Here is a 12,607-nt window from a genome sequence, read left to right as displayed (position 1 = left end):
AGCCTGTGCGCATCACACATGTACAGCTATAACATACTTTGCTAAGGAATAGACCAGGACTGAAATATCAGCAGTTGCAGATCAGGATAGAGATGCATTGACAGAATGAGAAATGTGGAATGCTACAGACAGCCTATCTGTGCTATGGCTGCTTTAAACCAGTGATATTACTTCTCCACTTCCATGAATATTAAACTCGCAGTTTTTGTACTGTTTAAATTTAAAACAGATGCCGCCCTACTTTTTTGTATTAACAAGCAGAGAGGGAGAAGAAGTTGGAGGTTGAGGAGGAGAATTATAAAATGGAACAAATTTGGAGAGATGATGGTAGAAAAAACAAGAAAATATGTAGACCCTTAGGGACCCAAACCTGCAATTTATGCTTGCATGAGTAATTCTTACTCCTGCAAGTAGTCTTTAGTTTTTTACTTCAAGAACTAAAGATTCAGTTCTATATTGATATTCATTACTTGCTACGTTTCATTGCATCAGAGTTTATATACTCTAAACAGAATTTTTCAAGCGTTACTTAGCGTAGCATTTTTAGAGGCACATGACTGTGAAAAATATATCTCATTTTATTTGACCCCAATTTCTCTAGAACTCATAATTGGTGTTATTCTCTGCCCCATTACATGTGGTACATTACTAGTTTTCCATCATTAACTGGAAATCTGCCCAAGCAGGTTGGAGTCTGCCATATCCTAATTCATGAAAACCAAACAACGAAACAAGACTTATACATCTTTACAGTAAAAACAAAAACAGCCATAATGAGATATGGGTTGATACTAATCCAGTAAATTTCATTTTATCATTTATTCTCCTAGGCCTTGTATATCCTGTGAAAATGCATCTTTTTAGAAAACCAGTTAACTTAACACATTTTCATTAGCATGAAATGCAATTTTGCCTTTAGTGGCTCAGCCGCAACCAACAAGCATATTTTTAAACATAACTCCCTTGTTCACTCTAAAGGCAAATTTATGTTTAACATTGTTTCTAACAGAATGCATTTACCCAGAATAGATTTGACCTAATGTGTGAGATATTAAAAACAAGGTGCCAAATTCATTATTTCCCCAACAGTAGTGGACCTCAGGAATTTAATCACGTAATGAGAATTTAGCTGAATCTCTTCTGTTTTGACATGGCAGTGGGTCTTAACAAGTTTTCTTCCCTAGGAAAGTGAGAGAATACATTTTTTCTGGGGAAGCTAGCATGTTGTAGCATCAATAAACATATGAAATCCTTCCCTTTACAATCTGAGGTTAGTTAGTCTAAGAGGTTTCATCAATTGATTGCAAATCTTAGAGCCTATGGCATGATGATGCATGGTATTGGATGTATTTTGACAGTGTTACACTTCTGAGAGCCTAGATTTTAAACCAGTTTGTCTTGGCACCCATGTCTGATGTGAAGTGTTTGTTATTGCTGAAAAACTCACTTTTCTTTGCACATGTGTCTGAATAAAGGTCACCATATAGTTCACCAGAAAAGGAAGTTCAATGTATGTCCACTTGAAATTCATGCCCTAGACAGTATTAACTGTTGTTTTAGCCATATAAACCAACCCTTCTTCAAGAACCTTGATTGACACAAACCCTTTTTGGGGGTGAAAAATATCTCATTCATCAAGTCATTTATTTGGAATTTTTTCACCCAAGTTTGCTAGGATATGGATACATTAGAGTCACTACCATATTGCAATTGTTGATTGACTGTTTAGAGTGCGTTCTCTATCTCATTATTGAAAGCAACTGTTGTTGAACTTGGAAGAAAATGGGAATGAAGTGGTAGCACTTCATAGTTGTATCAGTTTCTTTGTGTAGCATGTGACCCAAATGAAAGGCCCAATTCATTGTTGGTGTAATCCCATTGACTTCGATGAGCTTAACCCATGGATGAATTTGGCCTGTAGTTTCTTTATCGTGTAATTTGAAGCAGGATTTGATTTTTCCAGAAAGTATTTCTTAGTTTTAATACTGCATTGCACCATTCGAGTGCTCTGTTCTTCGAGTTTTCAGGTGTTATTGACAGTCAATGTCTTTTTGCCAAAGAGCAGTGTCACATGTGCGTATTTTATTTCAGATACATCTATTGTGATGAAATTGACTTAGCTGCCGATAACGTGCTGGCCACTCTTTATGCTGCCAAGAAGTACATCGTTCCTCATCTTGCCCGAGCATGTGTCAACTTCCTAGAGACGAGCCTAAGTGCAAAGAATGCCTGTGTGCTGCTCTCCCAGAGCTGCTTATTTGAAGAACCTGACCTGACCCAGCGCTGCTGGGAAGTGATTGATGCCCAAGCAGAGCTGGCTTTGAAATCTGAGGGGTTCTGTGATATTGATTTTCAGACGCTTGAAAGCATCCTCCGAAGGGAGACGCTGAATGCCAAAGAAATTGTTGTTTTCGAAGCTGCGCTTAACTGGGCTGAAGTGGAGTGTCAACGGCAAGATTTACCTGTTAGCATAGAAAATAAACGCAAGGTCCTAGGGAAAGCTCTCTACCTGATTCGCATCCCTACCATGGCACTCGATGACTTTGCAAATGGTGCCGCTCAGTCCGGGGTGCTGACTCTCAATGAAACCAATGATATCTTCCTTTGGTATACAGCTGCCAAAAAGCCAGAATTAGAGTTCGTGAGCAATGCCAGAAAAGGCCTTGTCCCCCAGCGTTGCCACCGCTTCCAGTCTTGCGCCTATCGCAGCAACCAGTGGCGTTACAGGGGTAGGTGTGACAGCATCCAGTTTGCTGTTGATAAGAGAGTTTTCATTGCTGGCTTTGGGCTATATGGTTCTAGCTGCGGATCGGCAGAATATAGCGCAAAGATCGAACTTAAACGCCAAGGTGTTATCCTAGGCCAGAACTTGAGCAAGTATTTCTCAGATGGATCTAGCAACACTTTCCCAGTGTGGTTTGAGTACCCAGTGCAGATTGAGCCCGATACCTTTTATACAGCTAGTGTGATACTGGATGGCAATGAACTAAGCTATTTTGGACAAGAAGGAATGACTGAAGTTCAGTGTGGGAAGGTAACTGTTCAATTCCAGTGCTCTTCAGACAGTACTAATGGCACTGGAGTGCAGGGAGGGCAGATTCCAGAACTCATATTCTATGCCTGAGCAAAAATGTTTCCAGAGGAAGAGTTTGACCTGAAGTACACATCTGGTTCAGACCTACTGATGCTTAGCTTATCTGCAGCTGTGATCAGTACAGAGAATATGTAAGTAAAAGCTGTGGATAGTTACTGCTTGCTGGACTTGTAGCCTCTTTGGTGATGAAATTTAAATGTAACATTCAATTTTAACTGGAAGCTCTTAAGAGCAAGGAAGTTTCTAAAGCTTTGTTTGAGTCAGATATACCTACGCCCATGATTCCCAGCCTGTCTTGTTGGCGTGCCCCTACTTGCAATGGATCAGCAGATGGACGCCCTCTTTCATATCTCCAATGGATTGTGCCCCCCAATACACTGGATGCTGCCTCTTTTGGTCCATTTTCTCTTTCTGTCTCAGTTCTTTTTTCCTTCTTGTCTTTTTCTCTCTGCTTCTCATTTTTTGCTCTTGTTTTTTGCTCCCCAACTCTCCAGAGGGCTACATGCTGCTCAGAGTCAGGGAAGGGGCTCCACAAGGCTGGGCCCCTTTAGTTCTTACAGCTGAGCCAAGTGACAGGGGCAGATAACAGAAGCTTGTGTGTGAACGCGCAGCCCCATAGAGGCAAGCCAGTCCCGTATGTGGCCCGCTGTATTGGGGGTGGCTGCAAGAGAAGAGAGGGAGGTTGGCAGGCAACATTCAAGGAGCCGCACACTGCTTTATACACAGATGCAGGATCATACTTGCAGCCAGGGTGAGCTGGGCTCATACAGCTTTTCCCACCAGCACCCTCTTGAGCTCCTCTGACTCATTCCCTTAAGACTGGGAAATACTTGTGTACACACAAACTGTGTAGGTGGCTTCGAAGCATTTGCCCATTTAACCAAATGTTGCAATAGTTATACGGAGATGCTTTTAAAATTGCTCTCATTTGGCCCACTACTAAATAGCTGGGTGATGATATCTAGCATGAGACAAAGGATAGGTTAATTTCTTTTTCCAAAATAGTCCTAGAACATTTGGAGGGGGATTTTTTCCCCCCTGTAAAAATGAAAATAAACATCACTGCACGGTAACGTGTACTAATCCTGAGTTACACATTCCTTCTCTGTAATGTGAGCTTTATTATATTATTGCCACACACTCTGACTCAGCAGATAATTAAATAGATGATCGCAAGAAAATTCCCAAGAGTGGACTATGTCTGGCAGTGAGCACAGTGTAATACAGTGAGGGGAAACGTATGTCTGAGCTCTTGCAATTAGTTTTAATTTAAATGTGAAATGGAGGATTGTGTGGTCCAAAAACTTTTTTTTTTTCCCCTGAATTACTTTTCAAGCTTTCTGTAGTCCTGTCTGTATTTTTGGCAGGAACGGACTACAAACTCATTGCTGTTTAAGAGGGAAGGAAATCAGTATAACTAAAAGATCCAAGTACCATTTAAACTTAATAAAATAAAGTCCACACTTTGGAAAAGAAACTCCTTAATCACTAGATTGTGAAACTTACTTACAAAGAGGACCCTACCGAGGTAATTTGTCTCACCTTTATAATATCTCTGAAGTGGTTATGTTTGCTTTCCATATTATAAGCTAAAATAGAGGACCAAATGATTCTTTTGCCAGGCTAAAGACTAATGTGTGTGCTACACTAAATATAATCATCAGTTTTACAATGGAACCGCTTTTCCCGTATGGTTACTTATCAGTTAATATTTATTACTCCACCTACTCCTTGACTGCTGGAATCTTGGCCTCTGGCCATCTCAAAGTGCCGGTATGTTTCTGCAGTGTCCAAAACATGTTCTGGAGTAATGACAAGTGGATTGGAGTAGGCATCAAAAACTCAAAGGCCAAAGCCAGTCTCTTCCCTGTCCTGTGGATGGTGAAAAGAAGAGCGAGGGGAAGACTGTTCTGCAAGTACCATGTTCTTTATTCCCTGTAATGGTTACAATTTTACATATGTGAGCAAATACATTCTTTCTGAAGTATAAAATACCCTCGGAATATATAGAAAATGCTTTTTATAACAGATGTACCTAAACTAGACTGTTAGTGAGATCTGGACAGAATGTTCCCTTGAAAACTGACGATACTTTTTTTTTAAAGCTCCAGTTAATTATATTTAGATCTCTCAGCAACCAAAAATATACACGCAGTATAATTTTATGGATTGGGGAAATATTTATTGAAGAGACAACGAAGGAATGTAAGATTGTCATGGGATAATAGTCAACTACTTGTAGACATTATCTGAGCAGTAGTGAATTTATTTAAAATAAACGTTAAAGCAAAGACTGGCCAAGTTACTGTATATGAAATGGTTGACATAGATATAATGGCTCTGTCTGAATGATGCTTTTATGGGGTAGAGTGACAGAATGCAGCTATTTAACAATGTTACAGCAAGTAACTGATTCGTTTAGAACAGACTTATGTGCCTCACAGTGGGACAAAAAGTGTACTCTACTAGTATGGATAAGCCAGTCTCTGACTGGCTCTAGTTTTTTGGTGTTTTTCTTTTTAATTTATCTACAAATAAAGGCTTAGCATCTATTAAACTGACTGGCTGGAACAGATAGTTATGGGATCAAATTAATGTATAGCTGTGATATGTAGAAAATCAGCTTTTTTTTTTTTTACTTGTTATCCCTTGAATATTTTTGACAAAGTAGAATGAAAGCTCTGCTTCTTGCTTAATTCCTCTGAATCTGTTCCAGGTATAAATTAGACTTGTTGCTTATGGTCAAAATATTTAAGCTTGGATCAATAAACTTAGACACCTAAATAAGTGGCTTGATTTTGAGAGGGGCTCGACACCAGCAAGCCCATTGCAGTAAATAGAATCTGCTGTTGCCAAATACTTTTGCACATCAGGCCACTTAATTAGGTGCCTAAATATGGATCTAGATCTGGTCAACTAACTTTAGGCATCCAAGTTTGAAAATGTTAATCTATATTTTGAAAGCATCCGATGTATCATGCTGGAACGTAAACACAACTTCAGCAAAAAGAACATTATGTAGATGGTATTTTATGGCGGTCTTTACTACTTGTATATTGATTTTGCTGGTAGGGGGAACTAAGACAGGGCATTGTAATGTAATATGCTTTAAGCATATCTGAAATAGGATTTAAATGTTCTAATTTCTACATACTTATTGCACTGAACTGTTTTTTAAATTGTTGTGATAAAGTCTGCTAATTTCAGGTCACAGCACCCAGTTATGCTTGACCTTAAGCTTACAGCATTATTTATGAAGGACAGATATATAAATATGAAGTACCTCATGTTGAATGTTATTGTACTGTATCTTTAATGTAACAGTGCAGATCTTGTTAGACACATGAATGTGTATAATCACATTAAACATATGAATAAAACTGGTTCTTATACAGTTGTTTCCTGTGGTACTTTTGAAGCATCCGTGGAATAAATAGTGAAATCCTTATTTTGGCTATTATTTTTAGTGTTTTCCATTGTTCTAGATAATTGTGCGGGAGTATTTGTTAAGCTTGGGTATTCTGGGATCTTTTGAACCCAAAAGAAGTAAAAGTCTGAGGCAAAACCAAGGAAGAACAATGAATATGTTAATCAGTTACATTGTTAAGATTGACGATTAAGCTAATGAGATGGAGTGAATGAATTCATTTATATGCTTTATGAAATTTCTTGTATACTAGAATTTTAATATTTTCTATTAATATTACCAAGCTGGGGGGAGGGTGGTGTGTCATTCTGTTTATTCTGAAAGACAGCGGGTACTGAAAGCGACCAGAGCTGTCAGTCCTTAAGATTCTGGAACAGGGTACACTGATAGAATTCAGAAAGATTTATGGTGCAGGCTTAGTGGAAAGAGGTTGTTCCCTGTTGGAAATTTGAGTCTTCTCGTTCAACCATTTCTTTCCCAACAGAGTTGAATATCAGTTCATCATATTTCTTCACAGAAAATCATCAAAGAAGATGAATTTACCCTTCCTTGATCCATTCTGAGGATTTTGGATCCAATAACAAACCAGCTAAAGAGAGGGTTAGGAAAGGGACATTCAAAGAGAACTGGAGAAGTCCACCCTCATGGAAAAGAGAGAATTCTTAACTTGATCCTAAAATACATTCTGAACATTCCAAGTAGTGTCACTTGTGATGGGTTTTCTAAAATCGTTTACTACTGTTAGTCCACATACCATATGATGTGCACAATGAGATGCAAAACCATAAAAAACTGTCTGTCTATGCCTTGTTCTATGCTAACTGCATCAGTACTTAACGCAGATACCTTATATGTGTCTCCGTCAACTACAAAAAGTATAAATTAGTGTCAGTCCAGTTTTAACTGGACAAACTGACTGCATCAGAAAACCAGCACCTTCAGCCTCTCTATTGAGACTCGGCATTGAATGAGTGTGGAGAATAAGCTATCCTCTCGCCCAGAGAAGTGTTCTCTCCTTGCATTGTTTCTGCCTAAGATGGATCTGCTTTTCCCAAGACTTCCCCCTATAAATACATAATGTGAAATCCCAATCAGTGGAAGTTTTGCCTCTTCTTCAATGAGGTCAGGATTTCACCCACAGTGTTCAGTTAACATCAATACTCCCAGAACACACCATTGCTGAGGGAATAGAATATTTTAAAATTCACACTGTACACTGATTATCTAGAAGTCCATCAAAATATCATAGATTCTAAGGCCAAAAGGGACCACTGTGATCATCTAGTCTGACTCCCTGTATAACACAGGACATAGGATGAAACCCCATAATAAATCTTAAAATAACCCTCATGGGCATATGGCAAACAATTCAAACATTAACATGAAATAATTTATCCTAAACCACAGTGATATTTGCATATGTCTTTATGTACATTTTTACAAGCGTACTTCAAATTCATAGCACACAAGGTATAGCAGGGGTATAGTAATTTTCACATTAGAAGATGTTTGAATTGCAAAGGTTCATATGCTCAAAAGAGCTGTTCAACGTGAAGGAAAAACATAGAAAGGCTTTAGCTACTTTGGTCCAAGGTTCAGTCCTTTTAAAAGAATCTCTTAAAATCTGTTTAATTTGTCAACAGTGTCAGGAATGCATTTATATTAATCCTTTAACAACAATATTTTAACATTCACTTTTTTTATTGTTTGCTAGAGACAACAATAGTGTAGTTGGCTGGCGGGAGATCCTATGTTTTGCTAGATCTAACTTTAAAACTTCATAGCTGCTTCAGCTACCACTCTGGGAGAGTCAGCAGTTCAAGAATAGCATGGGCTGGCTTTTAGACTAAACAAGCTAGAACTTGGAAGAGGGGGATGAGGTCAGCACAGGGAATTGCTGTGGACAAGGTATTTTGTCCCCTTAGTGGGTGGACACACCTTATTCTGTTGTCTTATCCACCATCTGCTGGGGGGAGGCAGGGGCTTCCTGGATCCTCCTCCACCGCCCTGGGTCCCATTGTCTACCCTCTGCCCCCTCCCCCAGTTGGCAGCACTTGGGGAACTCTGAGGCAAACACAGAGCAAAGGATTAGCTTCTCCTCCCCGCCAAGAGAGGAGAATCTGGAAAGATGGGCAGTCTCTCAGGCAGTCCCTGGGGATTTAGCCCTATGGGCTTAGTCTGTCAGAGTCTCTGGCCCTTTGTGGGGTTTGCCTTCTGTCCCTCCTCCTGGGGCATACTATTTTGCCACCAGTCAGGGCAGTTTTGGGAGCCTGTGGCTGTCTCCTCCTTGGCTGGACTGCCTCCTTTACAAGCAGTTTCTGAGTGGGGCAGCCTTCTTCCTGTTCCCTGCCCCTTTCGGTGGTAAGTTTCTTCTTTTAAGCTCCTCCCGCTCCAGGCTGAACAAGCCTTGCAGGTGCACCTCTTTAGGGCTGAACAGGCCAGAAAAGCTCTTTAGTCTCCTCCATACCAGCGTGAGGGCGTGTCCCTTCACACCATGCCACGGTTAATTTCAGCAGCAGGCTGAAAGTCACATATATGGTACAGCAGCAGTACGGGGGAGTGTAAAGAGACTTGAGCAGCAGAAAGAGAAGTTCTAAATGAAGGTAGGGGTGAAACCCGTGAGATAGGCCTTGTGTTCCCAGATCGTCCCCTCAGGCAGAGAAGACTGGCATGGCAGATTCCCCTGAATAGTCCAGTGGTAGAGAAAGGACCCTTACAGCTCTGTTAACGTATCACTACTGTAAAAACAAAGAAAATAAGCTTTGCATCAGTAAATGTCTTTTCTGGAGCTTCCGTCGGGATTTTTTTTTTGGCTAGAGTGCTTATCTCCTACAGAGCTCTTTCGCATTTATTTTACTATGCAAATGAGACTAATTTCCTCAGGCTCCAGCCAACCACGTGAGATGTCTGCTATCGAAGTGAATTTTATGGGATTACTCATCACCTCACTTCCACAGAGCCAGGCCTGTACTTGGATGCAGAGTTCTTGCCGTTTGTTTGAAAGATGCAACAGTCCTCAAAATAATTTAGCTTTGTACACTTAGGCACAAGGCCAAATCCTCAGCTGGTGTAAAAAAAAGAAAAAAACCAGCGTAGCGCCCTTAGAACCAGTTTCCATCAGCTGAGGAACTGATCCACAATTGATCCTCTCTTACAATACCGTCCATGACAAAACATTTATAGAGCGTAAGGGCCCTGATCCTATAAAGACTTACTTATGCTTTACCGTTAAGCCCATGAATAAACGTAATGGGTTCAACAGGGTGACACGTGTTTAAAGTTGCGTCTTTTCAGGATCAGGGCCTTCCTTTCTAGCACCTTGATTTTAGGACTTTACAATGCAGTAAACTAAATTCCTGCTGGGATGACATTTGGCTTTAGGCTGGGAGTGGATATTTTCCCCCAAGTTTGAAAAAACCTTGTAAATTCAAACTCTAGTAAATTAAAAGAATGTGGGTTTTTTGTTTTTTGATTTTTTTTCCCAAAAAAAAGGGAATTACAGTTAAGCGGTTCAAATTAGTTTGTGTTCATCTGGGTGTTGAACGATATTCTTCAGGGGTTCAATTCTCACATTGCAAAGATACAAGGTTGCAGGACGGGGATCCTTGGCATGCAAGGTTGAGCCAATGTGTGCTTTATTTATTTATTTATTTTTCCTCCTCCTCTCTTCCTGAAACAACTTGGTGCACTCTCTGACCAGGGGATATAGTGCCAGCAGTACTGCTTGTGTCCGACGACATTAGTGCGTAGGATATGGTGCTGGAGAGAAAGGAATGTCAGAGAGCTGGAAGGAGGAGGAAACTAAGAAATAAGAAAAAATGTATCCTACCAGTAAGGGCAGCACTTGTCACTTACAGACAATAAACAAAACACTGGCTTCAGAGGAGCCGTTCAGGCGTTTCAGGAGCCAATCACCTGACGTAAGGTAAGACTACAAAGGCATGACCATTATTTGAATATTTTTGTCCCTGTTTCTCATGCTTGATGGGACACAGAGACCTTCCTGGACTCTGTAGTTGTGGAGATTATTTTGAGAGGCAAAACCAAACAGCATATTCTCTCTCTCTCCTAGCTGCTCCTTCCCAAAATGTGGCAAATGAGCTCTTGGAAATCATGTGGGGTGGATTTACTGAGCAGGTCTTTTTGCCAGGATTGTTGCCCGGTAGACTCAGCCTACTGGGAAATAATTTTAAAGATGCTGTAGCCTGAATTTGCCAGGCTGCTGCTGGCGGAACAACTGCAACTCCAAGCACCCACCCTCCCTGTCCAGAAACAACCACTGTGGCCCTCAGTGAACAAGGTCCCCTGAAGATGATGGCAGAGAGGGGTCATGTAGTAGCAGTTGAGGAGGAACCATTCCTTTCCTCCCTCTCAGACGTTCAATGGTAGGACACCACCTTCCTTTCACCCAGTTCAAAGGGATGGATTTTGTTTTAATGTAAAAAGAAACCCCCCTGCAGAGCCAAGCGCAACCTGGCCACCCCATAGGATGGTACTCAGTCTCTGAGTATCTCTCCTGGATAGTATCTGATGAGGACACTGAGAAGGCCCAAGAATTGCAAGGGAAATAACAATCCTTCCCCCACCTGGGAGGGCACTACACCTCGCTCTTCAGGAACAGCTTTGGGTCCTTTTTTGAGGGTGCTGGGTGGCTGGTTTGTTGTCTTCCACGCCAGGCCAGTCTTTCCTCTCCTAGTCAATAGGAACAGCATCCTGGCCTGGAAGGCCTCAGTGACATGACGCAGCACAAACCTTGAGTAGGCAATTTCAGCAGCCACAGTCTCATGCACGCTGCTGGCTCCTGTTTTCCTTCTCTGTCAGCCAAGAAATAATACAATTCGCTCTTCCTGGCACAGATGTTAAATTAACACAAATGGCATCTGCATTTCTCAGCCTGGCCTAGCAGTGGGCATCAGAGTCCAATATCTAGGGAGATCCTGGCCATTGCATTTGCTCTGTGGTCACGCTAAGCACTGATGCCACCAGCTCCAGTGTATTATGACCAGGCACATCCTGAAAAATGTGGCTTTAGAAAGCTGCTTGGGGTGTGCTTAATAATCAGCAAAAAGAACAGGCGTACTTGTGGCACCTTAGAGACTAACAAATTTATTAGAGCATAAGCGTTCGTGGACTACAGCCCACTTCTTCGGATGCATATAGAGTGAAACATCTATTGAGGAGGTATATATACACACATACAGAGAGCATGAACAGGTGGGAGTTGTCTTACCAACTCTGAGAGGCCAATTAAGTAAGAGAAAAAAAACTTTTGAAGTGATAATCAAGCTAGCCCAGTACAGACAGTTAGATAACAAGTGTGAGAATACTTACAAGGGGAGATAGATTCAATGTTTGTAATAGCTCAGCCATTCCCAGTCCTTATTCAATCCTGAGTTGATTGTATCTAGTTTGCATATCAATTCCAGCTCAGCAGTCTCTCGTTGGAGTCTGTTTTTGAAGTTTTTCTGTTGTAAAATAGCCACCCGCAGGTCTGTCATAGAATGATCAGACAGGTTAAAGGGTTCTCCCACTGGTTTTTGAGTATTATGATTCCTGATGTCAGGTTTGTGTCCATTAATTCTTTGGCCAAACCGGACAGTCTCTCCGCAAAAGAATTTATGGACACAAACCTGACATTAGGAATCATAATACTCAAAAACTAGTGGGAGAACCCTTTAACCTATCTGGTCATTCTATGACAGACCTGCGGGTGGCTATTTTACAACAGAAAAACTTCAAAAACAGACTCCAACGAGAGACTGCTGAGCTGGAATTGATATGCAAACTAGATACAATCAACTCAGGATTGAATAAGGACTGGGAATGGCTGAGCCATTACAAACATTGAATCTATCTCCCCTTGTAAGTATTCTCACACTTCTTATCAAACTGTCTGTACTGGGCTAGCTTGATTATCACTTCAAAAGTTTTTTTCTCTTACTTAATTGGCCTCTCAGAGTTGGTAAGACAACTCCCACCTGTTCATGCTCTCTGTATGTGTGTATATATATCTCCTCAATATATGTTTCACTCTATATGCATCCGAAGAAGTGGGCTGTAGTCCACAAAAGCTTATGCTCTAATAA

The 12,607-nt window shown here is 40.9% G+C and overlaps 1 protein-coding gene across 4 annotated transcripts in view; it reads left to right on the top strand.

Annotated features, from left to right (window-relative positions):
* The window catches only part of BTBD3 (BTB domain containing 3), a 30,154-nt gene extending 23,668 nt beyond the window's left edge, over positions 1-6,486 (top strand). For all 4 annotated transcript variants that reach the window (XM_065589757.1, XM_024110313.3, XM_065589756.1 and 1 more), the window contains one exon: positions 2,092-6,486. In XM_065589757.1, coding sequence (XP_065445829.1) covers positions 2,092-3,124 — 1,033 coding nt within the window. In that variant the 3' untranslated portion in view covers positions 3,125-6,486. The remainder of the gene's footprint in view (positions 1-2,091) is intronic.
* The last annotated feature ends 6,121 nt before the right edge of the window (positions 6,487-12,607 follow it).

This window comes from Chrysemys picta, chromosome 3, assembly GCF_011386835.1.
Source record: "Chrysemys picta bellii isolate R12L10 chromosome 3, ASM1138683v2, whole genome shotgun sequence".
In the NCBI taxonomy this organism is placed as follows: Eukaryota; Metazoa; Chordata; order Testudines; family Emydidae; genus Chrysemys; species Chrysemys picta.
This window is presented reverse-complemented; position numbering and strand designations above follow the sequence as displayed.